Source organism: Mesoplodon densirostris, chromosome 8 (assembly GCF_025265405.1).
Source record: "Mesoplodon densirostris isolate mMesDen1 chromosome 8, mMesDen1 primary haplotype, whole genome shotgun sequence".
In the NCBI taxonomy this organism is placed as follows: Eukaryota; Metazoa; Chordata; class Mammalia; order Artiodactyla; family Ziphiidae; genus Mesoplodon; species Mesoplodon densirostris.
In genome coordinates this window covers 87,689,896-87,715,360 of record NC_082668.1, presented here as the reverse complement: position 1 = coordinate 87,715,360, position 25,465 = coordinate 87,689,896, and the positions used below count along the sequence as shown (strand labels likewise).

Below are 25,465 nucleotides of genomic sequence, written 5' to 3'. Positions count from 1 at the left end.
GAGGACCCTACAAGAGTTAGCTGGATGGAGAAGAGGGAAGTGGCCTTCTAGGCAGAGTGAGTAGTATGGCCAAAATGCCAGAGATATAACACAACAGAGCACATTCTGAGGCTATGGACTTGAGAACTAGGTCGAGAGAGAGGCCATGGGGAGGGATGAGGATGGAGTGAGAGGTGACAGGCTTCAGGGGGCACTGCTAAGGGCTTACTCACTGGTTCTCCTATACCCTTTGTCTCAAATGCCCTTCCTCTTCCCACTTGACTCATCCAAATCCTATCCATTCTTTTATTTTTTATTTATTTATTTTTTTTGCGGTACGCGGGCCTCTCACTGTTGTGGCCTCTCCCGTTGCGGAGCACAGGCTCTGGACGTGCAGGCTCAGCGGCCATGGTTCACGGGCCCAGCCGCTCCGCGGCACGAGGGATCCTCCCAGACCAGGGCACAAACCCGTGTCCCCTGCATCGGCAGGCGGACTCTCAACCACTGCGCCACCAGGGAAGCCCAAATCCTATCCATTCTTGCTGGCTTTCTTCTTGAAACCTTTTGTTATCTGATCCTTAAGCAACTTCCCTTTCCTCTGAACTTTTCTGGCAATGACTATACTACACTGTATTTTATATGATGACGATAATAGTGTCTTATATATGTAGAGTAATTACAGTTTTCAAAAACATTTTACCTTTATCATAAAGTTTGATCTGCATACTAGAACAAGTGTTATTTCTTTTACAGCCACCTGACCCATTAAAATAACCACTGCTTGTGCCCTGCCCCTCTAAGTCGATTGAGAACTCGTTCAATTCAGCAGTTTTGCCTTTGTCTTATTTATATCTCTCACAATGCCTACCAGAAAGCCTCATAGAGAATTGGTGCTCAAGACATGTATTGTCTTAATATTGATGTGAATTTTATTGAATTCATTAGCATTGTAGTGGTTTTAGCTAGCATGGCATAAATTGTCTTACATATTCTCAGAAATGACTTGTAAGTGGTATAACTAAGAAATGGCAGCACTGGAAGTATAGTACCTCAGGGCTCTGCTCTATGAACCATCTAGTGCCCTCAACTGACAGAAAAACACACTCATTACTTTTAAAAACTTTAGGGCCCCTTTTGAACTCATCTTTGGTGATATGGCTCCAAATGGCCTGGCATCTTACACTTTGCTTGCTGGCTGGCTTACTGGGTAGTTACTAGTAGCCTGGGTCAATAAAACTAATAGGAAACAGGAGTTTAATCCTGATCATCTAATTAATTGCTGCAACTCAAAAAAGGAAGGCTGGTAATCGCCCTTTTATTTCCTATAACCTCCTCTCTCTCTAGCTCCATCCCTACTCACCCTTAGGAGTACTTCCCTATGAGATTTTCAGCCGAGTCTTAAAACCTAGATGTCTGAATAACTAGTTCCACTACCTAGATATCTTCTATCCTTCTAACCTGCAATGTGTTGAATTAGTGAACTGTTTGAGTTGGTTCCTTTTAAACCTGTGTTCTGTGTTATATGTTTGTGTTATATGTTCTGTGTTATATGTTTGCCTTTACAAGCTCCCAGGGTTAGGTTGGGGAAAGATGTATGTGCCTCGTGAACTGGAAAGATGAAGTGAACTTGGAAAACTGAGTTCAATCACTGATGTATTAGGTTTATTGAGAATCTCCCCTAAGAAGGGCCCCGATGTAGCTGAGAGCACTAAACAATATAACATTGAAAAGAGGGAAAACAGGGATGAAAACTACAGGGGTAAAAATTTGAAATCTGTAAGAAAAATTAAAGGTGGTAATAAGAAAAAGCCAATGGACAATTCAAATGCGGTAGAAAGCTGGGCATCCCAAGTCTTCAAAAACAAAGGCAAATATTGGAAGAAGTGTAATGTACTAGGAAGATATAGGTATAAGTTTTGAAATCACTCAGGTCTAGGGTCAAATCTCACCTCTACTGCTCGATAGCTGGGTGACAGAGATCCATGACTTCTCTGAGTCCTAGTTTCTGCATCTATAAATTGTGGGTGATTGTGGCATGCTGGTAAATATTTAACAACTGGATCATACAAACAAACAAACAAACATCTCAATTTTCAGGTTTTGCCCATTGCCATAGAGTAAATACTTCCACCACAGCTGATTTCAAGCTGCCTATTAAATGTCATTGAACATAGGGTCAGGAAGAAATGCATAATAGCACACCATCATATAGTATTCCCATCTTACTTCAAGAGCATAGGCGATATTAAAATGTAGGCAAATAATTACAAAGGGATGTTTTTGAGTATTACCTATACTTTAAAATATAATTTTAAATTGTAAGTTTATATAATTTTTAATAATGGCTGTTTAATAACCAGTTTGCAAAATTCCAGAATATTTCACAATTAGCTCGTACAAGCTTGGTTCAGGCATATGTTTTGGTGCTTTTAGCTGTGAGTTCAGTGTTGATGAATTTACAATATGTATTACATAAAAGTGTCTTTAAACAAAAGCAAGTGTAAAACAAAGTTACATATTGATCAGCTGATGGAACTGTTGTGAACAGAGGCTCACAGTAACCCAGCCCTGTGTTTCTCATAGGAGCGATGATTCACACTGAGTTTATAGAACATCACTCCAGTGAGTAACAAGAAGCAAGTGTATCTACATTTTCAGGGATGGTTTGATTGAGATAGTTCTGCACTTAGCAAGATGCCTGCACACAGTAGGAAAGCCCTAAGAGGTCCCCTCTCTTCCGCATCTCGCCTTCCCTGTCTGGGGAGTGCTGTGCTAAACCAGGCAGGCTAGCTCAGACGCAACCATCAGTTATGAAATGTACAAACAGCAAGTATTGTTATTGTTGGATGCTCGGCTCCTTCAGGGAGGTGTTTTGGAAATTGTGATCATCCGTCAATTCGCAGTCCATGAGATGCCTTTGAACTACACAAAGAAATGTGTTAACATTGACAACACAAAAGAACTACATTCAGTCAGGAAGTTTGCCCTCCCCACCAGGGTTCTCCCTGGCTGATGATTGCCAATCTGTCATATTTTTTCAAGCTGTTTTCCTTAAAGGAACCTGGAGGCTTTTCCTGTCCCACAGAAAAATCTTCCACCTCTCATCCTCTGTCCAGACTTACTTTGTCACCTATGGGTTGAATCCTCAGCAATGCTTAGTCCTTTATTTCTTCCAATGGCCATGTGCCCATCACCCTGCCTTGTCATGTGATGCCCACTACACCCCTGCACACACTGCTGACTCGCTCGAAGTTGGAGCAGTTTTTCCAGTAATGGTTAGGATGGGCATTACTTAGCCCATGTTCTTTTTCTCATGAAAAATGACAACATGGGGCTTCCCTGGTGGCACAGTGGTTGAGAGTCCGCTTGCCGATGCAGGGGACACGGGTTCGTGCCCCGGTCCGGGAGGATCCCACATGCCACGGAGCAGCTGGGCCCGTAAGCCATGGCCGCTGAGCCTGCGCGTCCGGAGCCTGTGCTCTGCAATGGGAGAGGCCACGACAGTGAGAGGCCCGCGTCCCGCAAAAAAAAAAAAAAAAAAAAAAAAGACAACATGTCAGATTATGCTACTTCTGCTTAAGTCCTTGAAAGGTTTCCCATTACTCTTATCCTAAAACTTGCCCTCCTTACCCTGGAACACAGACCCTGTATGACCCGTCCCTCCCTAACTTTTGAATGTTGTCACCCGCTCTCTCCTTGTTTGTCTTGCTTCATCACATTGGCCTTCTCGGTGCTCCTTGAACTTCCAAGCCTGTTCCCTCAGCGGCTTGGTGTTTCGAGCTCCTGCTGTCTGGTCTGCAGCTGCCCAAGTTTTTCCTCCAGCCACTCCTGTCAGTTACATCTTAGCCCAAATCCCCTGTCTGGAAGTTGTCTGTGACCACCCAGTCTGAAGAGCCCTGGCAGACATGCAATCACTTTGTTTCTTTTTTACTTTTGTCCTGTGTCACTATGTGAAATTATCATGCTTCATGGGCTAAGTTGTGTCCCCCCAAATTCGTGCTGAAGTCCTAACCCCTAATACCTCAGGAGATGACTGTATTTTGAGGTGAGGCCTTTAAAAAAGAGGCCTTAAGATACTTTTCACATTTATGCATTCTATGTACATATCCCTAAAAGCTCCAGAAACAGATTACGTGTCTGAATCAGTGTTCATTGCAGAAGATGGAGGATGTTAACTTTTTGCCAAATTATGATACTCTTGAAACTTTGTTTCCCTTTTGTTGGAAAAAGGAGATTAACGTAATAAAAATTTCATCGATGGTTAGAAAAAGAGGTGATTAAGGTAAAACGAGGTCCTTAGGGTGGGCCCTAATTCAGTATGACTGCTGTCCTTAAAAGAAGAGATTAGGACACAGATACACAGAGAAATGACCATGTGAAGATACAGTGAGAAGACAGGCCAAGGAAACAATCAACCCTACTGACACCTTGATCTCCGACTTCTAGCCTCTGTAGAGAAAGGGGTTGCAGGGGGGATACATTTCTGTTAAGTCACCCAGTCTGTGATATTTTGTTATGGCAGCCCTAGCAAACTAATGCTCCTCGTTTCTGTGTTTTGTTTTTTCCTTTTCTTACTAGATTGGAAGTTCCATGAAAGCAGGAACCATATCTGTGTTATTCACCCTTCTATTCTTAGTGCCTGCAACAATTCCTGGCACCTAATGGGCTCTCTGTAAGTATTTTTAAATGATTGAATGATGCAGCCAGGAACCTGAGACTCTGGTGTTCAAGTTATCTCTGGCTAGGCCAATAGATTCATTATTCATTAATTAAAAAACAAACAAAACTCTTGCCTAAAGAATTGCTTCAAGACTCAAGTCATGAGTCCCAGTGCTTAGACCTTCTCACCCCATATTTTTCACGATTCCATTTGATTAATTCTCCAGCTCTTCAACACCCTCTCTACTCAGTTCTTCTGTTTGTTTCTCTAGCCTGCGTCTTTCTCGGCTGATGCCCTGCATGCCTGGGTCTGGGAAGCTGGTACTGCAGGTGGCTTCCCTTACCTGAGTCCTGCCACAAACCCCCTCAGCTTTCGTGCCCCCAGCACCAGTGAGAGGAGGTAGCCCCCACACAGGGAAATGCCGAGTGCAGAAAGACTTGGAGACAAAGTGTGATCTCATGCTCACCTTGTTTCCTGAGATGGAATGTTATTGTTGATAGCTCAGACCTCACCAGCAGTCGCCTAAGTGGGTTCTTTCATTCTGCTAACATTCTCTGTGCCCTATTACCTGCCAGGCCCTAGGTGAGGCTCCAGGAACACCACCAGCTTTATGCTGGTTATTCTGTTTGCCCTCCAGCCCCCCCCCCCACCAGATCTCTGCTCTACACGTGGCAGGTGGATCTCTGCTCTACACGTGGCAGGTGGACCTCTGCTACCCACATCTCCCTGGGTGCCCACTGGCAGCTTTCTGGCTGAGTTCAGCCAATGGTGGCACGAGAAAGCAGGAAGAGAGAGGTGTCAGAGATGTTGACTCCCCATCCAAGTTTCCAGCTCCCACAAGGCAGCTTCTCCATCCACCCCCTCCCACTGGCCTCTGGTTACAGCCCAGGGGGCTAACAGCTTCCCATGCTTGCTGGCCTCTGGGTGCCTTACCATCCAGTTTGACCTTATAGTCCTGCCCAGGCCTCTGAAAATAGTCCTTCGGTTGAAGTTTCTTCCACTCAAACGTCTACTAGTGGCTTGTTTCCTCCCTGGACTCTGAAACACACTTTACATAATTCTTAAACTACAGCATTTAGGAATGATGTAACTTTTCTCTCCTCATGCTACAGCGGCTTTGGGGATAATCCAGGATGTGGTCCTCAGGCTTGTCACTGAGGTGATTAGTTCTGAGGGACCACCCTGCACCCTAGTAGATCCTGGTGCGTGACCCCGCTGTTGGGTTGTCCTGCCATCTTTCACCATTGTGGACACTGCTGCCACTGCTCCAGGTGAAGCAAGTACAGGGTTGGTAGAAACAGAATTAGGGGGCAGAAATCACAGGTGCCTTGGATGGATGTGGCCCAGCAATAAGGAAGGGGGCCCAAGAGAAGCTGAGTTGCATCGTGGCTATTTGGTAGAGATGCTTGCAGAGTTAGACTCTGCTGTGTTAACAGAACTGGAAGAGTTCTTGGTTTCTCCAAATGGTGCATTTGCTTATAGTCTATCTTTCTGTACCTCAGAGAAATTCTGGGGGTTTGATTTATTACAATAACTCATGCTTGGAATCAGAATGTTGCTGGGGGTGGTTATAATATTTGTAAGATTTTTAGTAGGCTGTCTGCTTTATTTTTTATAATGCTGGTGGTGGTGGGCATGTCTGGTTGAATGCCGGTGCTATTTTTATGGCTCTTGAGATATGAGATGACATAAGCTTAAAGCAGAAGAGCAGCTGGGGAAGACAGAGTTACACAGGAAAGACAAAGAGGGAGAGAAGGTCTAACAAAGTGGGGCACAGACCTCGAGAAGATGATGTCAGCCAAGCTCCTATGAGTGCACATACTCTGAGGGACAATTTTGTGTGTGTTGTGCTTTGTGTTGTTTATCCTAAGTGCCTCTTTTATAGTTTGGAAAAATTAGTACAGTCTGATATATTTGATCTGATATATATATATATTTTTGTGTGTGGGGGGGTACACGGGCCTCTCACTGTTGTGGCTTCTCCCATTGCGGAGCACAGGCTCTGGACGCACAGGCTCAGCGGCCATGGCTCACGGGCCCAGCCGCTCCACGGCATGTGGGATCTTCCCAGACCGGGGCACGAACCCGTGTCCCCTGCATCGGCAGGTGGACTCCCAACCTCTGAGCCACCAGGGAAGCCCGATCTGATGTCTTTATAAATTATATTTTTCCAGAATGAAGTACTATATAAAACTTAACTTGAAGCTTTTATATCTTAATTTGCGAAGAGATACTATAACATAGATATATGTTATATGTGTGTGTGCGTGTGTGTGTGTGTATATATATATATATATGTTTGTTAAATGAACCTTTGTTAAGTGGAGCACAGGGTGTCGGATGGTGAACCGACAACAGAGTTCAACAGACCACAAGAGAACTTGAAATAGAGAGGTTTATTATTCACAGGTCCTGGGGGGAGTATATGGCACACCTGAAGGGGCCACACAGGGAGGTCAAGGCAGGGTACAGACAGAGAGAAAGAAACAGGACCTGGGGCACATGCTTTTATTAGGGTCCACACGTGGAGTGCTTTGGGGTCCCTGGGCTATGGCCAGATCAGTCAATTCAAGCCAAAAGAGGGAGGTTTTGGTAAGCCCCCTGGGGGAGTCTTATCTAAGGGATGCATAAGGCATACAAGCACTGGGAGGCAGGAGACACTGTTGATCACAAGGGCTGAAGTCATATAGCGGGGACTTACATTTGCTTGTGACTCTGGGCTGCTATTCAGGACATGCACCTGTATGAGGGGCTAGTGTCAAGTTACGGTCCCTGCAGGCTGCGTGGCAAACAAAATGGTTGCTGAGGCAACACCACCATCAAGTAGCTTAGCTAAATTCTCGACAAAATAACATATAAATAGAACATTATATGGAACGTATAAATATTACATCCTTTTTTGTAATCATAGCGACTACTGGGGTTTGAGGAGGCTTACAAGAAACTCATAGGATGATGTGAGGATAAATCTTGTCCTGGAAGATGTGACATATTACCAACACAAGCTCGGTAGTGCTTACAGAAAAGGGCATTTACACTGTACTCTTAATACTTATCTTTATTATGAAAGTGTTTTCAAAGTAAAATGATCCTCATTACAATGATTGCTTCCAGGGATCAAGAATGAATAATTATATTTTCATATAAAAATCAGCAAAACATAATAACAATACATAAAATAATTCTAATTGGCTAACAGTACATCATTCCATTTCTGACAGAGATGCTCAAGTGCTGAATTGTCTTAACAAGTAAAGGTTTTGTCACCTATTCTATTTCTCACGGCAAGTTGAAAAAAATCAAATCCCCAAACTAACCACCTTCCCCTTGCATGACACCAAATGGCTATGGAGGTAACTGATCATGTGGGTAAAGAGGTGATGAAAATCATGAGCTTAGAGGCTTTATGAAATTTTGGGAAATCAAACTTGGAGGGTGTTTTCCATGTTTAAATTAATGAAGCTCTAAGTTCCAGAATCACCACATAACTGTTCCTATTACAGAGCTAATTTCTCTTTGGCAACTAATCTTTAAAAACCCCTAATTTTTAAGAGCAATTTTACAATGACAGTTTTAAAAAATTACTGTAGATCCGAAAGAAAAAAAGATGTCTTTATAAAATCTAATTTTTCACTTAACATAGAAATCATACCAACAGCTGTTGTTCCCTAGTTTCCAGGCCATGCAACATATATCGAAATAGGAAGCCAAGCTTTCATGGACTTGTGTTAAGGAAAACAGGCTCACATGGGCACAATATTTTTTAGGAAAAATGGAATCAGGCATAGAAGGAAGTATGGTACACAACTGATCTAAAGGCTACTGGGAAATTGACAGCAGATAAGTGACAATATTCTGGCTTCCTTTTATTAACAGTCCCAGGAGACTTAAAGGAATGTGAGTGAAAGATAAACAAGACAGATCTTAGGCTAGTGGTCCCCTCCCATTGCTTCCTGGGCAATCTTGAGACTGTCTAGTCTTGTGGAGACACCATATGATGGGCCGTCTGCCTGCAGAGACTTTGATCGGATGGGGTCTCAGCTTGTGGGCATTTGGTAATGTGCTCCTTTCAAAGGCTTCAGGTTGAACTCACGTTGGAAAGACTAAAGTTCTCCTTTGGGGGTCTACAGATCTTATTAACAGTTACTTATGATGTTTTACGTTCCCTAACACAATTTTCTCCATAAAAACCAGCAGCAGGTATGCTCCCTCTGAGCGCATGTTAGAGGTGTTCCAACAGCATAGAGTGGACCAGTGAACAGGCCTCCTCGGCATCTACTGAGCGCCCCCTAGGGGACGGGAGGGGACCATGCATACAAATGCAAACCACAGGGCCTTTTTCTGGCCTATTACTAATGAAGAATTAAAATGTGGCCACAGCGAACCAGTGCTAATTACTAACTGGTAATTTGATAATGGTACAATTTCATTTAACCAAGAGAAACTTATCCCTACTCTGGGGACAACAATAACTTCATTTAAAAAAATACCTTGCTGCATTTTGCGTGAACTGTTTGTGACTGACAGTACTCCTTCCATGGACAGCACACAAGTGCAGACTTTGATCTCATTTGATCTTTTCTTATGTTAACGTTAGGAACATTTCAGGGCTACTAATATTTATCTACAAAGCAGGAATCAGCCAAAGACAAAGTAAAAAAAGTAAGCTAATTAGAACCTTAAGATCTCAAATAGCACACGAAATGTAAACATTTAACCTCTTATTTCCAAAGGATTTCTTGAAACCTCTTTGGACATAATGATATCATCACACATACTGATAAAGAGAATTATTTAATACCTTCAGAATTATTCTGTATACTTTTCATACTTCAAATTAAGAAAAAAATACTCAAATACTCAGGCAACTTTGGCATTAACATCTCCAAGAAGGGGACAAAAATAACTACCAATGCAAAAATCATGAATAGATTGGGAACAATCATGGGTGTCCATAAAGTTCTCTTGGAAGAGCTCTTTTGTAAAGACTCAGGTAACTTGGAATGAAATGTGATTTTTTTACTTTGGCCCAGATAAATGAGGTTGAAAAATATAGAGTGGAAGATTCAGGCCCTTTCTACCCAAGGTGCAAGCATTTAGTTTGCTCAAATTCAAACGCTATCCAATACTCAGAACGGAAAGTTTGGTAACAGAACTGGACATTTTGAGGTTTACCCACCATTTTGGCTAAAGGTGACCTGATTTTATCCCACTAAAGAGTTATTTCTCTCATCCAATTGCTTGTTTTCTTTGGAGAGCCTATCTGTTTTTCATAGTTCATTTTTGTTAGATGCCTGTGTCATTATCTGATGGTACCTCAGGATACCATCTGTCTAGCAGCCTAGCAGGAGTTGGATGTTAATAAAATCCTGGGGTGAAGCAGAAATCATGTGCATTTTTTCCAACACTTAGTTTAATAATCCAAAGTAGTTGCTCCCCCATTCTCAACATTCGTATCACTTAGTTTGGAAATGGGAACTACTTAGATGCTGACTTTAGGGCCTCCATGATCTTAGCTCTGAGACAAAGAGGCTGAAGGAGTCTACCACTCTCAGCTGTCAGGGGGCCATGAACAGGAAGTGGAGAAGGAGGTGGGAAGTTTCTATTGCACATGGTAGATGGTTTCCATGAAAAGAATATGGATAAGGACCAGTCAGTGATATTTTGGTTTTATCACGTGTTTTTGAGAAACATACAGGTACATACATAGATCACACATTTTTATATCATTTATTGACCCAAGGCCAAATTCTACTTGATTTTCTACTTTTCTCCCTCTAGCCAATCTACAAAAGCTATAGAATTGGAGAATAAGATATTACCTTTTCTAGACTCCTTCCTACATATCTCTTTGTACCTTGGGAAGGTTTGAATATGACCAGGACAGGCTAAGTTAATCAATGGGAAACAACACTCTTACTACCTACAGTTTACTTTACAAAATCCACTTCCAAAGCTATGGCTTGGCACAGGTAGAAGATAGGCTATCTCACATATTTTCCTCTCTCAGCCTTATCAGGCCACCATGGGAGAGCAGTAGACAAGATATATTATTCTTCATCTCAAAAGCCCTACAAACACCATTCTGATTAGTCAAAAAGAACTCTTTGCCTTAAAATGTAAAATGAGGGCCTCCCTGGTGGCGCAGTGGTTGAGAGTCCGCCTGCCGATGCAGGGGATACGGGTTCGTGCCCCGGTCTGGGAGGATCCCGTATGCCGCGGAGCGGCTGGGCCCGTGAGCCATGGCCGCTGGGCCTGCGCGTCCGGAGCCTGTGCTCCGCAACGGGAGAGGCCACGACAGTGAGAGGCCCGCATACCGCAAAAAGAAAAAAAAAAAAAAAAAAAAATGTAAAATGAAATAAAAATCCACAGATACATAGAGGACTGTGTTAAGTTACTGCCATTGGTCAGAGAGGCTCTGAGAATTCTCAATCCTTCTAAGTGACTTTTGGGAAAAACAAAAGATTGTTCAGATGTCTTGGCTAAGGACAGACTTAATTTTCTTCATTTCATGCAAATCTTCTAAACCTTTAATTTACAAGCTGATCTTCTGAAATTATTTTTCTGTGCTAAAAGTGTCAGATGATCCAAAGTTGAACACACTGTGGTTCTCTGGTTTATTTCACCCATCAGGGGACTTGCTCTAGACACTAAAGCAAGGCACGAGTCATTCTTCTGTTCCATATTTTAGCTGATAAGAAACTTTCACCTTCTAAAAAATTTTCAGCTATAACACGCATGCTGTTTACTTTTTATATATCTGCATTTTAGCAGATGTCCAGATGACTTAACAAGTATATTTGGTATTTAATGATCGGTCTTACAAACGTGACCATCCACAAATTACACTCCTAGACATATCCCTGTTCTGTGAAATAAAATAATAAGGCTTTACATGAAGAGTTAGTTATACTGTTTCTTCAATAAACAAGCAGACATATTTCCAAGGCTCTTCAATCATTACTATGGACCATACCAAAAACACACTATTTTATAAATAGGTGGGAAAAGAGTTAACATTACAGTGTGAGGTTTTTGTTTGGAAGTATTAACACTCATGTTGCACACTGTGGGCACAAAGCTTTACTTCAATTTTTTAAAAAATTGAATTGAATATGAATGGTTTTGAGCAGGACATGCGTCTCCTAGTATTTTGCTGTTCCCTTCACTAGCCCTGACTTGCACATTGATATCACTGCATTGTGGTTTGGGACTCTTTTTTTTAGAAGACGGTCTTTCTGATTTATGAAATAAGTATTTATAATACCTTTTTATTCCCTCTTACTAAAAGCTGGTTTTAAGAAATGAGATAAAATCTTTGGTTTATGTGTATGGTTTTCTTATCTATACATAAATAACACTGCCCTATAGGAGACTATGGAAACTTATTTTTTCAGTAATCTTTCTCATTGCTGAGTAGAATTTTTATTGTTTTTTTTTTTTTTCTGGAAATAGCTCCCTTTGAACAAAAATTCCTGGAAACTGAGCAAGTTCTTCAAAGAAGCAAACAAAAGGACTTAGACTGTAACACTGCTCAGTTTCTAGTAACAGGAAATTCTGTTATGTTATGGGTTATGTTTAAGGAGAAAAGACAAAGGGTAAAATGGTCTTTCTCCCATTGGCTTTATTTTGCTCAGAAAAATAAAGACATCAAGATCAAATACTAGATAGGGCGCTTTCTTGAAAGCTGGTTGCGGTAAAGTGCTTTGTATTAGAAGTGACTTTTGCCAACTCTTGGAAGTCTCCTTTTTCTGTCCCAAAATATACTTAGCGTCTTTCTTTCATGACATGGCAAAAGACGGTGCTAATTACAGGGGTAGTGGTAAAACCTGGTTGAAATCTGCTGCTCTCTTTGTATTATTCTCAGATCATGGGACAAATTCTCAGTAGGAAGAGTGACTTCTTTGTTTGTAAACATGACCTTAAGTCTTCCTTCAGAGCCAGAGCACTGACCCCGTAATAGAGAATAAAAAAATCTCTGTCACCTCCAAAGTTAATCCCCAGCTAGCTGCCATTCTCACTGAAGGAATCTTGGCTGTGCGAATAAGAAATGACACCTAATCCAAAGCAATTTAATACAAAACACATTTTTTAAGTCCTCCAATAACCACACCCTTTAATTGCAACAGCTAATTGACCACGAAGAGTGACAATTACAAAACTGAGCTCATCCTGTTTCAACTTTACACTGGGAGAAAGCTCACTGAGACTGTACAGGCCATTTCGAAACAGGCACTGTAACACAAAGAAAGCAAACCTATTTGGAGCTGTACGAGAATCCTGCGCTGGGATTTGCTTGCTCTAAGTGACCAATTAAGCTAATGCTCCTAGCGGACTGGCTTAGGGGAATAGAAAGGGATAGAAGCAGATGGAGTGTCTCCCTCACTGTCATGAACCCAGAGAGTAAAAGGAGAGAGGAAACCCTCTTTTGTCCACAGATTCACAAACAAATACAAAAAAATAAATAATATTCTAAGACAGTACAAATGCAAATACTGTTCCCTTGTGCCAATTACATAAAGCATGCCTACATATACAGAATGGTAATTCTTCCTCATTCACAGACAGGACATATGGCAGTGCACTATTCAAAATGCTTTGATAATCCTAATTTTTGTTTCTGGTGCTGAGAGATTATGAAAGGAACTGCATTTGCAACTTATTAAATACTTCCAGGAACAAACAGTTCACTTTATTTGGGACTTGTAGTTTTGAGTAATTAATCATCCATGGAGCAAGGGCCAGTGAGAAGATACCCGTTGGTACCACTGGTCCCATTGGTGGTGGTCGCAGCATGGGGGTTATTCCCTGGAGGTTCCGAGTCCTCCTCATCTGAGCTAGACTCAATATCGCTTCGATCGTCCTTGGACACCTGTGGAATACGAGAAGGTGAGTGCAGCCAGCTCCGAAGGAACTGTTAAGGTATGGCATGCTCAGAAGTATATGCACAATCATACATGAAGAAAAAAGATCTAAATATTAAAAAAATCAAAGAGGATAGGAACATTGCCATAGTAATAAGTTCCCCTTCTTTGGAGATAAACATTTGGGTGACTAAGTCAGTTATCAAGGAATGTAGGTGGATTTAGGCATCACAGGGGGCTAGCTTTGTTGACTTCCTTAAGGTACCTTTGGATGTTGAGAATGTACTAGACCATGAACCCCACTCTTACTGGCAAAGTGGCATATGGTACTACTGGAATGGCACTATAGGAATTTGGTACAAATGGATCCATTTATTCTCTGATGATCACATTCTCTTTGAGAATCATTTAAAGCCAGCTCTTAATTAACTACACTAATGGAGATACTCACTAGCTCTGTTCACTAAAACATCATTTTTATTTGGCTTTTTTTTTTTTTTTTTTTTTTGCAGTACTCGGGCCTCTCACTGTTGCAGCCTCTCCCGTTGCGGAGCACAGGCTCCGGACACACAGGCTCAGTGGCCATGGCTCACGGGCCCAGCCGCTCCGCGGCATGTGGGATCTTCCCAGACCGGAGCACGAACCCGTGTCCCCTGCATTGGCAGGCGGACTCTCAACCACTGCACCACCAGGGAAGCCCTTATTTGGCTTTTTAATGCATTCTTTGATGATTTAATTTTTCTTTTTTGTCTGCTAGAATTAAGTAGAAATTTTGTTTTGCATACCACATAACAACTAACGGCAGCAGGAGGCATCTGGGGGCACTTGCTGGGTGAGGTCTAGTTGAAAATATTTCCCAAGAAAAATCTATTGGCTCGATCATTATGAATTGGCTCCCATCATTCCAGGGTTCTTCCCTCCTCCATTCAGACTCTACAAGTCATGAGTAAGGCACCAGGATATAAATCTATACGTTACCATAAAGGATGAAAGAAAATCATACTGCCTCACAAGGAGGTAATGTAGGAAGAAATTACAGAAATACTCTACTGCTTTTAAAATTGAAAGAGTTTGAACCTCCTACTCTATGTCTACCTCATGGTAAATATTTTTACCCCACAGGCCTTAAGACCTTTGAGTAACTGCGTGCTGTTTACTTATTGTCTAAAGGGGGGCGGTGGTGGTAGCAATAGGGACCTGGTGGTTTGCTTGGCTTCATAGAAAGTTTCCCAGTCTAGTCCCTTATGATTCTCTATGAGGTGGCTTGGGAAGTTGGCAGAATCTCCTGGGAGGCTTTTCAGAATGAACTGGGCTCCACATCTCATCCTCTCTGTCACTGCTACCCCCCAACCGGAGAACCCTGGAATCCACTGCCCTCCCAATTTGAGCAGCCACCATCGCTGCAGGAGAACGTCACCTCCGTCAGGTGGGGTGGGGTGAGGTGGGGACAGGAGAAAGTCCTGAGCTGAGCACTGCTGCTTCAGCCTAAGCAGAGATGACTGAGTAAATATGTAAAAATGGACCTCACTCCAATGGCCCTTAGGATGAGATGAGAATCACAAGGACCATCTCCAAGAAGGTTAAGATACTGAAACACCAAAATGACTAGATTATAAGGATACTTTAACTTAAAAAAAAATGGGTCACAAAGATAGCATTAGAATAAAAGCTCCACTACGTTTAGAAATCCATTAGTCATAAATTAAGTTGCTAATAGGAAAGAAAACTCCAGTTTCAGAGAGCGATTAATTTACATTTGCATGCTTAGTAAGATTATTTTTAATTGCATTTGGAAAAAAAATCTATACTTATGTTACCTCCAAAGGAAGGAACGATTTAGAATATCTCAAAATAACCCACAGGAAAACAGAGTCCATAACTCATGGCCAAGATGAATCTTACTGCCCTAGGTGAACAGCAAAGGCAGTTAAGATATTTTGAAGCCTGAGATCTGGAATAAAATTGACTGTCTCCTAATAAAGTTGAAGAAGTAAACTAGAGAGAAGACAGTGTATCCGGTGGAAATAGCGATACAGTAAGGACACAAATCATCTAATCTACAGCCTCCTCGCATCTTCAGTTACCATTATCATATTGACAGTATTGTGCACATTGATTTAACTTGTATCCAAATGAAGACAGGAGCGTTTTTAAAAATAGAAATACATGCTCATTTTAAAGGGTACGAGGTCACAGAGAAAAAATGAACTTTTGCTTTTAAACAATTCATTGCTCAAAATATTTTGTATTTACATAGGAGCTGATGCCGAGAATTGGCTTCATAGTACGTGACTAGATGTCCCGAGCCCAGGCGGAAGGGGCTCACAAAGCGGTCACGTGCTGCCCCGCTGCCCAGGGCAGCCCTGGCAAAGAGCCGATGCTCTGGCCTCCCTTCCGGACCGCGTTGATCCTCTCCCCAACTGAGTTCTGTTTCTCCTACTTCACTTTGGTCTATTTCTGTTTTTTAGCTGACATGTTGAACACCAATGAAAGAAATCCATCTCCTCCGTTGGATCATGAAAAATTTAGCAGAATGAAAGCTCACACAAAAGGTCACTAACTGAGCTGTCCCTAGCATCCCTCACGGCTGGTGGGAGCCACACCTCTGTTAGAGCCTCCAGGCAGTGCCAACAGATTAGACAGAACAATATGCATGGAAACAAAAGCATCAGAGTGCCCCTCCAACGGGCTAACGTGGGACCCAGGACTGGCGTAGAGAGAGAGGCGTGAGCAACTTACATGTAAAGGGTTCCACTTCCCAGACTTCCAGGTTGGCAGAAGGAAGAGAACGAACAATGAAAGTAAGAAAATGTCACAGAGAACGTTCCAGAAAAGTCACTGCTCTACACAGAGGGCTTGAGGCCTGGGAAGCTTTATTCAAATCAGCTTCATGAGCCCATTTTTAACCAAAGGGATTTAACTAAATTTTTACTGACAAAGTCATAAATGGTCATCCTGCATCAAGCAACCCTTTCTCATAAAATAAAAGAATGATTAAATTTGTTTGGTATAAGTATAAATCAGAGGAGGACCAAGGGAGACAGAGAAAGGGAGAGTAGGAACACAACAAATAATATACCTCCATTGAATCTAAAATTATAAATGCATATCATTCAGCAAAGCGATGCTACGTGTAAAAAAATCAACTAAACAGAAGAAAATGAAAGTCTGTATTGTGTTTCAAAGAGGTTGTGCTAAACCTTGAAGGAGAAAAAACAGTTCTGATGAAATTCTAAATAATAAATCATGTTCTTGTTGATTAGAAGAACAGAAAACCATAATTTTCTGGGACATATTAGAAAGGGTGAGTTTTATCTTACCTTGCCTTTTGAAATAGCTTTGCAAGCTATTTTTACGATCAAGTAAGACCAGAAGCAGTTCAAGCCTTGTATTACCAACAGCAGTAGGTTAAAAACCCACCAGGAAGGGTAAGGTCCAACAATCTCCCAACTTTCAAATAATGTGGTATTTAACACCCTAAGGAAAAGGAGAAAGTAATCATTGAACACAGCTTTTCACTTTGCCTTCAAAGGAACTCTAGTTACTGCAAAGAAGCACGAAGTCAATGATATCCACGGACTACTCCCTGCAAGGATGGTCTGAAGGCTGACAAGGTACTTAGAAGAGTCATCACCGGAACGATTCCCCTGGTGGCGTAACATTCCTTTGGATTCTAGCTTGAATACTGTACTTATGCTCCCATTCACTTCTGTTGTCATTTCTTCTGTTAATTTTCATTATGTTTTCAATTGATTCTATTTCTCACTACTGGTTCAAAGGCCTGTATCCTCCTTGAAGTTGCTTTTGGCCTTTAAATAAGTGTGAGGAATACCATTTAATAACATTACATTGCAAGAAAAAAAAGAGTAATTAATTCCAGAAACACTAGTTAAGTTTAAACTATATGCTTAGCACAGTGAGTTAGAATATACTTAAGACCTAATCCCTGTCCTCAAGTGGTTTATAGTCTAGTAGGGGAGCCTGTACTGGGACCTGAATTTTGTAAGCCTTCCCCTGGGAAAGAACTGGCAACTGAAAGATATTATATTGAAGTGATGTCTTGAGATGAGTGTTGGAAGGATTTTTTTTTAATTATTAGAATATAATGAATATACTTAGTTTTAAGAGTATGTACTTCAGGCAGGCGAAAGTATTTGAAGTAATTGGTTCCCTCTGTTATCCACCAAGAGGACCAGGATGGAGCCGTCACCTGGGGCAGATACAGGACGGCTGGTTTCAGTGCTTGGCTCTCATCCTTGCTGTATCTGCTCCTAAGCCTTTGGAAGTTGATTCATGCCTTCTGGACTCATACTGCTGCCACACTGAAGCACGGTAGCCACAAAATTTTGGAATTACTGCCACTTCCTTGCTTTCCTCCTTAGCTCAGTGATGGGCTGGTTTGGAGATCTAAGTGGACTGACAAAACTCATCGAAGTATACTTCCACCAACTGTCCCTGCAGTACTTTACAGGGACCCTCAGGAGAGGTTAGGTGGACAACACTCAGTGACTAAGGGGGAGGGATGGAAAACTCTTGAACGTACACAGACCACTCATACAAGAACAGAAGGCACATATACAGAAAATTTTAATATAAGAGTGTGATGAATGCTTTGAGAGAGGTTAAGAAAAGTACTTAGTGAATTCACAAAAGAAAAAAAAAACACGTTTGTTTGAGTTGGGATAAGAGGTAAAGAAAAAAAGGGGAATGAATAATAGACATAAACAGGTTCCCCATGCCCAATTTCAGCAACCTGCATTCATAGACCAGAATGAGACAAACAGAGTGTGTCTCTAACCCTGCCATATTAGTTATCTCTCAAGAACAATGCTCAATACACATGGATTTAAAATCCTAAAATCAATAGTATGGAGCTGAATTTGACAATTCATTAAAAGTATATTACTCTATGATATAGTAGTATTCATTCTGGTGGAGGCGGACCAACATTAGGAAATCTATTAATATAATTATCACACATCCATAGGCCAAATTGGTACAAACCTAATTATTCCACCTGCACTGAAAGACATTTGGCAATGTTCAATTCTCCACTGCTGATGTTTAAAACTTGGAACTTAAAGCACTTAATATGATTTTTATCCAGCTCAACTCAGCAGTGGTCATAATATTTAACAAATACCAGAGTTACTGACTTTATAATTAGGAACAAACCACGGACAACCAGCATCACCATTATTATTTAACCCTATTCTGGTAGTTCTGGCTGTTAAGTATGGTAAAATGTCAGAGTTCATTTCAAATAATAGGCATTAAATCTCTGTAACTATTTCAAAGACAGCAAACAATTAAAATCTCCAATAACAGGTAGTGGTTAAAAAACTATGAAGATATTCCAGAAATTATAAAGTCACTCACAATATTAAACATGTTTCAAGAGTTTCTTATGATAGAGAGAAAAATCGTAATATCTCAATTCCATAAAATAAATATATATTTGCACATACACACAGAAAAAGTAAGAGAATTATAATTCATTGGAAGGAATTAAAGCCATTATAGACTTTCTTTCTTTGGTCGATTAGGGAATTTTGTATTTTCTTCTTTATATTCTTCTCTTCTCCAAATCCATGACAAATAATTAGGACAAAATACAAGTTATTTATAAAAAGGAATAAGTTAGGATAATGCCTATATTCCTGCCTTGTTTGCCATGTCTTTATACACAGTTTGCAGGCCACGGGACAACAGGTCTAAACAAAGGTGAACTCCACGACAGTGAGGGAGGACTTACATACCTTATGCTTTTCTCTCTCCAGCACCTTGCAAAACACTGCGAAGTAATTTGCTCGCTGGACCTGATGGCTGATTGACTGTGTGTTTGTTCAGTAATCAAATAAATAGATATGCACAAGACAACTCGGGAATAATCACAATAATTTTATTTCAGAACCAGCTCTGCTTCTTGACATATTAAACATGTTGCCCTTCAGAGGGAATTTAGTTTCATTTGAACAGAAGGAGGTCCTGTAGAAATGGCAACCATGACCGCGTGATGTTACGCATTATAAATTAGCCTGTGCTGAATTATAAGTTTGAGAACCTTTCTCACCATTACAGTTTGCTTGGCTTATTATGAACAGAGTGTCATGCAGTCGCTGGTGACATGATATTCACATTGATTTCTGAAACACTGCATCAGAATTCACAGGCTTTGCCATGACAATCAGTGGCACCTCTGAAATGCCACTCAAAAGGAATGGGATTTCTTTGAAAATTGACTTGGCTGCCTGCAGAGACAATTGAGAAAGAACAATCAGTGCACCAAAGAGCTATGTCTCTCAGTGAGAAGCTTGGTAAGGAAAACAATATATGAGGAACTGAGATTGAGGAGAGAGACATTATGCCACTTGGATTCTGAAAAACAGCAAACCCAGGAAATGGCGCCTTTGTTTAGCCACAGAATGTTTCTGATGAGAAAACTGTCCCCTTTTGGGCAAACTATTAAAATGGTGATGACAGGATTTTATCCTTTCCCAGAGGTTAGGGTTAGGAGTACATACTTTAATGACGTCATTACACATCTATGGTGACAGGGCTCTGAAGAGTGGTATCTTTGAGGTAGGATTGAGGGGACAGGCAGGAGGGAGGCTGCTGGCATGCTGGGAACATTCTCTATCTTGATTCAGGTGGTGAGTATGCAGATTATACATATGCAAAATTTTACAAATGTAAAAATGTATCATGAAGATTTGTGTACGGCACTGTGTGCATTATACCTCAATAAACTAAAATGGAAAAAAGTACTCCGGGGCAAACACTGCCAATATGCAACGTCTGGCTTGCATAATTACTATAATATCAGTGTTTCGACCCCACCCCCCCACTAATTTGGGGTCAATATATGGCTTGTAAGAAAATAGATTTTTTTCTTCCCCCAAAATAGCCTACAGCATCAAACTTCCTGCTGCTCCAATCAAGTGGTGGAGAGTTTGGAAGCATAAGGGGCCAGAAAAGACCATTTTCCTTTTCATTAACGTTAGGGTCACTTAACCACTAGATGGCGCATCACGCATGTACAAAGCGCACTCAAGTAGGTCTATTCTGCCAGAACCTTCTGCCAAAGTCTGGGTCCCAGCACAGAAATCACTCCCTCTTCAGGTTACACCTTCCTTTCTAAGAATCTTCCCCAACAATGGAATGAAGAGGCTCCCGTCTGTGCTGCTTTCTTCCTGCGTGATTCCCAACAGAAACGATGCCTGCAGGGCAAAGCTCCAAGCAATTCACTGGTGATGTAGAGATGCACCACTTACCACCCCAATAGCTTAGCCCTGATGGGTTATTTTAATGGCTGTTTAATGAATCATAAGAATTTAATTGGACTTGCCCTATAGTTACTTTTGCTCAGGCTTACCCTTTATGGATTTTTCATCTTAAATTTGATTATCACAGAAATATGTATATACAGGCTATGTGGGGATAGGAGGAGGGGAATGTATACATTCAAGCAGAAAAGTTTAGCCACTTTTTCTTAAGCAAAGAAAAGTCAGAGTAGTCTCGTTTTAATACTACATTTAAGGCTTTACTCATTCATATTCCAAGCATCAATGTGACTTCTGCTTGCCCCTTAACCCTCGGAAGCCCAGAAGTCTTCTACTGTCATGGAGCACAGTGTGAGAAGATCTCCACCGGTGTCTCATTCAGAAAAGCTATAACCGATGCATTTTTTTTTCTTTTTTATCGTGACTGCCAACTCAAAAGTTTATCTTTAGTATGCAAAGTTAGATAAATATCCTTACTTTCCGCTCCATATATCTGACTTTTAAAATATTCCAGTGATTTAGAGGCAGGATCACATAATGGTGGTTGAGTTATTAAAGATGACAGAGGCCTAGGTGCTCTCACTGTGTGAATGAAGTTACAGGTGGACCTTTACGATAAAGCCATGGCAAGTAATCATAAGCTTTGCCTGCACCCCTTCCTTTTCTAACCCCACCAGAGAGCTCCACCTGAGCCTTGGTTGTCTGTTTCTGGAATGATCTATAGAAAAACCACAATAATTAGATCCATGTCAAATATCCAAAGAGAGCCAGGATTGCTTCTCAGGGAGAGTCAGGTTCAGGGCTTCACGCTGAGGATCGCTGCATGATGCCAGTGAGGGTAGATTAAAAAGGAAAACTTGTTTTACAGTCAAAATTAAGGTGTTCTTTACTTCAGAGCTTTGGAATGGTCTTGACTTTGCTTTCCCAGACAGACCGCAGTATATTTCAGGACGTGTGTGCTTCTCTGGCATTTATTTTCATTTGACCTACACAAACCATAAATGAAAAGTAGATTCTACCTAAAGCTTATCCATAATCTACTGGCATGTTTTGCTCATTTTAAAGTAGATGGTAATAGAAAAGCATTTAAAATGTACTCTCAACAGAAACCATGGACACTTAACATCTGAAAAAGAAAAAGTCAGGTAATTAATTCACTGTTATGAGCAATGCTCTTTGTCCTGGTTTTTCTAAAGTAATAAAAGCTCCAGACTTAAGAACAATTTGGTCAAGCGTTGGGTAGTCTGCTAGACAGCAGAAAACCTTGCTCACAATGCCTGGATGCCTAATTATCTCGAATAATAGATTCGCAGCCTGTAGCAGACACAGAAGTAAATTCTCTATCCCGGAAAGGAAGCTGAACTTGAACACGGAGGGACCATCTGTCTTTCCTCTAGCAATGGGAGTATCAGTTCTGTCATATTCTTATCTGAGTAAGACATAGGGATCAATTCATTTATTTTTACTTTTAGGTCACAGCCTGGCCAGACTTAGACATTGATCCCTTATATCACAGGAAGTTTGTCACTAGTAACTTCCTGGCTGGGGTGGATGTTTTTCTCAAAATGAGTCATTGCCCTCTTGGTGCCCCATTTGCTGTCTGTCTGCCTGAGTTCCCAACCCCTCCACTGTCTGGTCTGCCTTTCTATGTTCCTCATCTCCCAACCTGAGTCTCCCTAGAGAAGAATATGTCCTTCAGGCTGTATCCTGATTCCAACATACTTACTTTCAACCCTCCTCTTTGTTGCCTACGTGCCCCTAAAACAGACTTGTCTGGTTCTCAATAACTGCTCTTTTTTTAAAGATTTTTTTTGATGTGGACCATTTTTAAAGGCTTTATTGAATTTGTTACAATATTGCTTTTGTTTTTTATGTTTTGGTTTTTTGGCTGCAAGGCATGTGGGATCTTAGCTCCCCGACCAGGGATCAAACCCATACCCCCTGCATTGGAAGGCGAAGTCTTAACCACTGGACCGCCAGGGAAGTCCCCATAACTGCTCTTTACTGAGTAATTAGTATGTGTTGAGCACTGGCCCAAACACGTTATATACATTGTTTTACTTAATCCTTTCAACACCTCATACAGAAGAATCCCCATATAGTAAAGTTCTTACACTAGGCTAATATTTATTGAGTTTTATGTGTCAGGAACTGGGCTCAGGCTTTAATGTGCTAACGCATAATCCTCATGAAATGAACCCTATGTGATAAATTCTGTTTTTTTCCAAAGTAGGTATTATTATGTCTATTTCACAGATGAAGAAACTGAAGCACAGGTTTGTACTGTATGCCCAACACTGTCCCCACTGTTGGGGACACATATTCGTGGGCCTCAAAAGAGCTCATAATCTAGTTGGGGAGCTGGGGATGGAATATAAGTTGGCATATTGTATTTAGTGGGTAATGTTACCACATGTATCAAAATGTACATACCTACTATGTCTATGATTCTATTTCCAACCTTTTGTCCTAAGAAAGAATTTCAGGGATTTGGAAGATTTAGCCATAAGGATGTTCATTTAAATATTATTTATAGTAGCATACTACTTGAAACATCCTAGATGATGTTTACAAATAGGGTACTGATGAATAAACAATGACCTTCTCAGAAGATGGAATATTCTGTAACCGATATAATTATGTTATAGAAGAATACTTAATGAAATGGAAAAATGCTTATAGTACAATGTTAAATGAGAAAAACAAAGCTATAAAACAGTATGTGCAGAATGATCGCATTTTGGTAAAGAAAAATATGTAATTTTAAGCATATAAAATGTTAGAAACAAAGACATCAAATTATGAACAGTGGTTATTTCAGAATTATGGGATTGGGATTTCGTTTTCTTCTTTGTGGTGTTTCATATTCCATAAAATTTCTGTAATGAATATTTAAGTATAACAGGTATATAGTCCCATAAATAAATATCAGTTTAAGTTAAAATTTGAGGAGGCCATAGGAGAATGATAATAGATAGCCAAGTGCTAATAGAAGCCTCTAAAGGTCTTAACTAGGGCAAAGAGGGCAACAGATTTTCGCAGAGCTGGATGCATTTCCCAAAAGCTACCTCACTAAGTCTCAGAGCTGCACAGGGGTGGCCTGGCTTGGCCATATGCGGTTTTCCTCAAAGTCCCAACCTCCTGCTCCAGACAAGAAGGCAGTGACTGACGGAACTTGTCTGTGGTCACACCAGCTGGTGCCCTCTGTCCCCTCAGGCTGGCATGTTTTATGTGAGTGGGGGATGGCTGGCTCCTGGGAGGGCCTAGGAGGAGAGCTGCTCGCAGGGCAGAGCAGGGCGTCCCAGTGGCGGCAAAGTCCCTGCCTCTCTGGGATAGGTCTGTTCGCAGCACTGCCTCCAAAGACAGATGCTTTTATTCCCTCTGAACGAAGGAAGCAGCTCTCTAGGTTCATCCGTGGTTATGAGTGTGGAGATTCTGAGACGGTAGAGAGGCCAACTTGAACACACATCATAAGCACATTTGATCGCTTTTGTCCCTGGAATGGGGCTTTGTTGGCATGTTTGGAGCTGTTTTTGTCAGAGTCCCCTGTTTTTGTTAGAGCTTAATAACTGGCCTAAGAACCGTGAAACCTGCCTGATCTCTGCACTCTCCTTCTGTTACCTTCTTATTTCATGGTTCTGTGGAAGAAGTGTGTTTTGCAAGATATAAGACAGAGCTTCTGGAAACTATGGGGGCAATACCTGCAAATCTTGTCTTGGGGGCAGGAAGACACGGAAACGAGGAAGGGGAAAGGAAAGAGAGAGAAGGGGAATGGGCGGATGGGAAACGGGCAGACAGAGGGGACGAGGAGACAGGGGACCTGCTTTCCTGAGGCATTGCTCATGTCTGTAACTTGAATCAGGACCAGGCCTTGCACAAACTGTGCGTGACATTTAATACCACACCATTTCTGGGATTACATGTTACACTAATAAAAAGAGAGCCACAAGACGAATAGCTGTGCCCTGGAACTTAGGAGGGGGAAATGGCTGTGCAAAGCTCAGGGCCTGAAACTCAAAAGCTTCTTCCACCTGTAACTGCCAGGCTGGGAATCTGCCGGGTGTGATCTATCTGCTGGCAAACTCAGCGCAGGTACATATTCTAACAATTTACTGAGGAAGAAAGAAATACAAACCCTGCCTTGGAGAGAAGGACGGCTGAAATGCAGCAAACCCAGAGGCCTCCCCCTCCACCCCATCTGACTCAGGTGGTCCCAGGACAGTTGTTCAGCAAGGGTGTGCAGACTCAGGAGCTGGATGGCAAAGAGTTCTTTTGCAGAAATCCCAACTGCAAACATATCAAGATAGTGGCCCTCGAGACAGTGGTTTTATTTGGTAAAACTTATCTTTGAATACAGTATACAGTGTCCTAGGGCAGCGGTCCCCAACCTTTTTGGCACCAGGGACCGGTTTCGTGGAAGATAATTTTCCCATGGACAGGGTTGGAGGGGGTGATAGGGTTTGTTCAGGCGGTAATGCGAGCGATGGGGAGCGGCTGTAAATACAGATCAAGCTTCCCTCGCTCGCCCACTGCTCACTGCCTGCTGTGCGGCCCGGTTCCTAACAGGCCGTGGACCAGGGGTTGGGGACCCCTGTCCTAGGGGGCTTCATCTAAACGGCAAAAAAACAATTTAACTGCCAGGACAAGACACTCTCTCTGCTCCTACTAGCTATAGTGTG

General features: G+C 41.6%; 1 protein-coding gene across 3 annotated transcripts in view; it reads right to left on the bottom strand.

Moving 5' to 3' along the window:
- Window positions 1-7,449: 7,449 nt before the first annotated feature.
- Window positions 7,450-25,465, bottom strand: part of CERS6 (ceramide synthase 6) — a 334,052-nt gene continuing 316,036 nt past the window's right edge. The window contains exons 9-10 of one of the 3 annotated variants that reach the window (XM_060106270.1): window positions 16,824-16,980; window positions 13,274-13,511 (exon numbers count right to left, since the gene is read on the bottom strand). In XM_060106270.1, coding sequence (XP_059962253.1) covers window positions 13,359-13,511; window positions 16,824-16,980 — 310 coding nt within the window. In that variant the 3' untranslated portion in view covers window positions 13,274-13,358. Of the gene's footprint in view, window positions 13,512-16,823; window positions 16,981-20,463; window positions 21,773-25,465 lie in introns of those variants that run through there. The other 2 variants (XM_060106271.1, XM_060106272.1) reach the window with 2 other exon arrangements.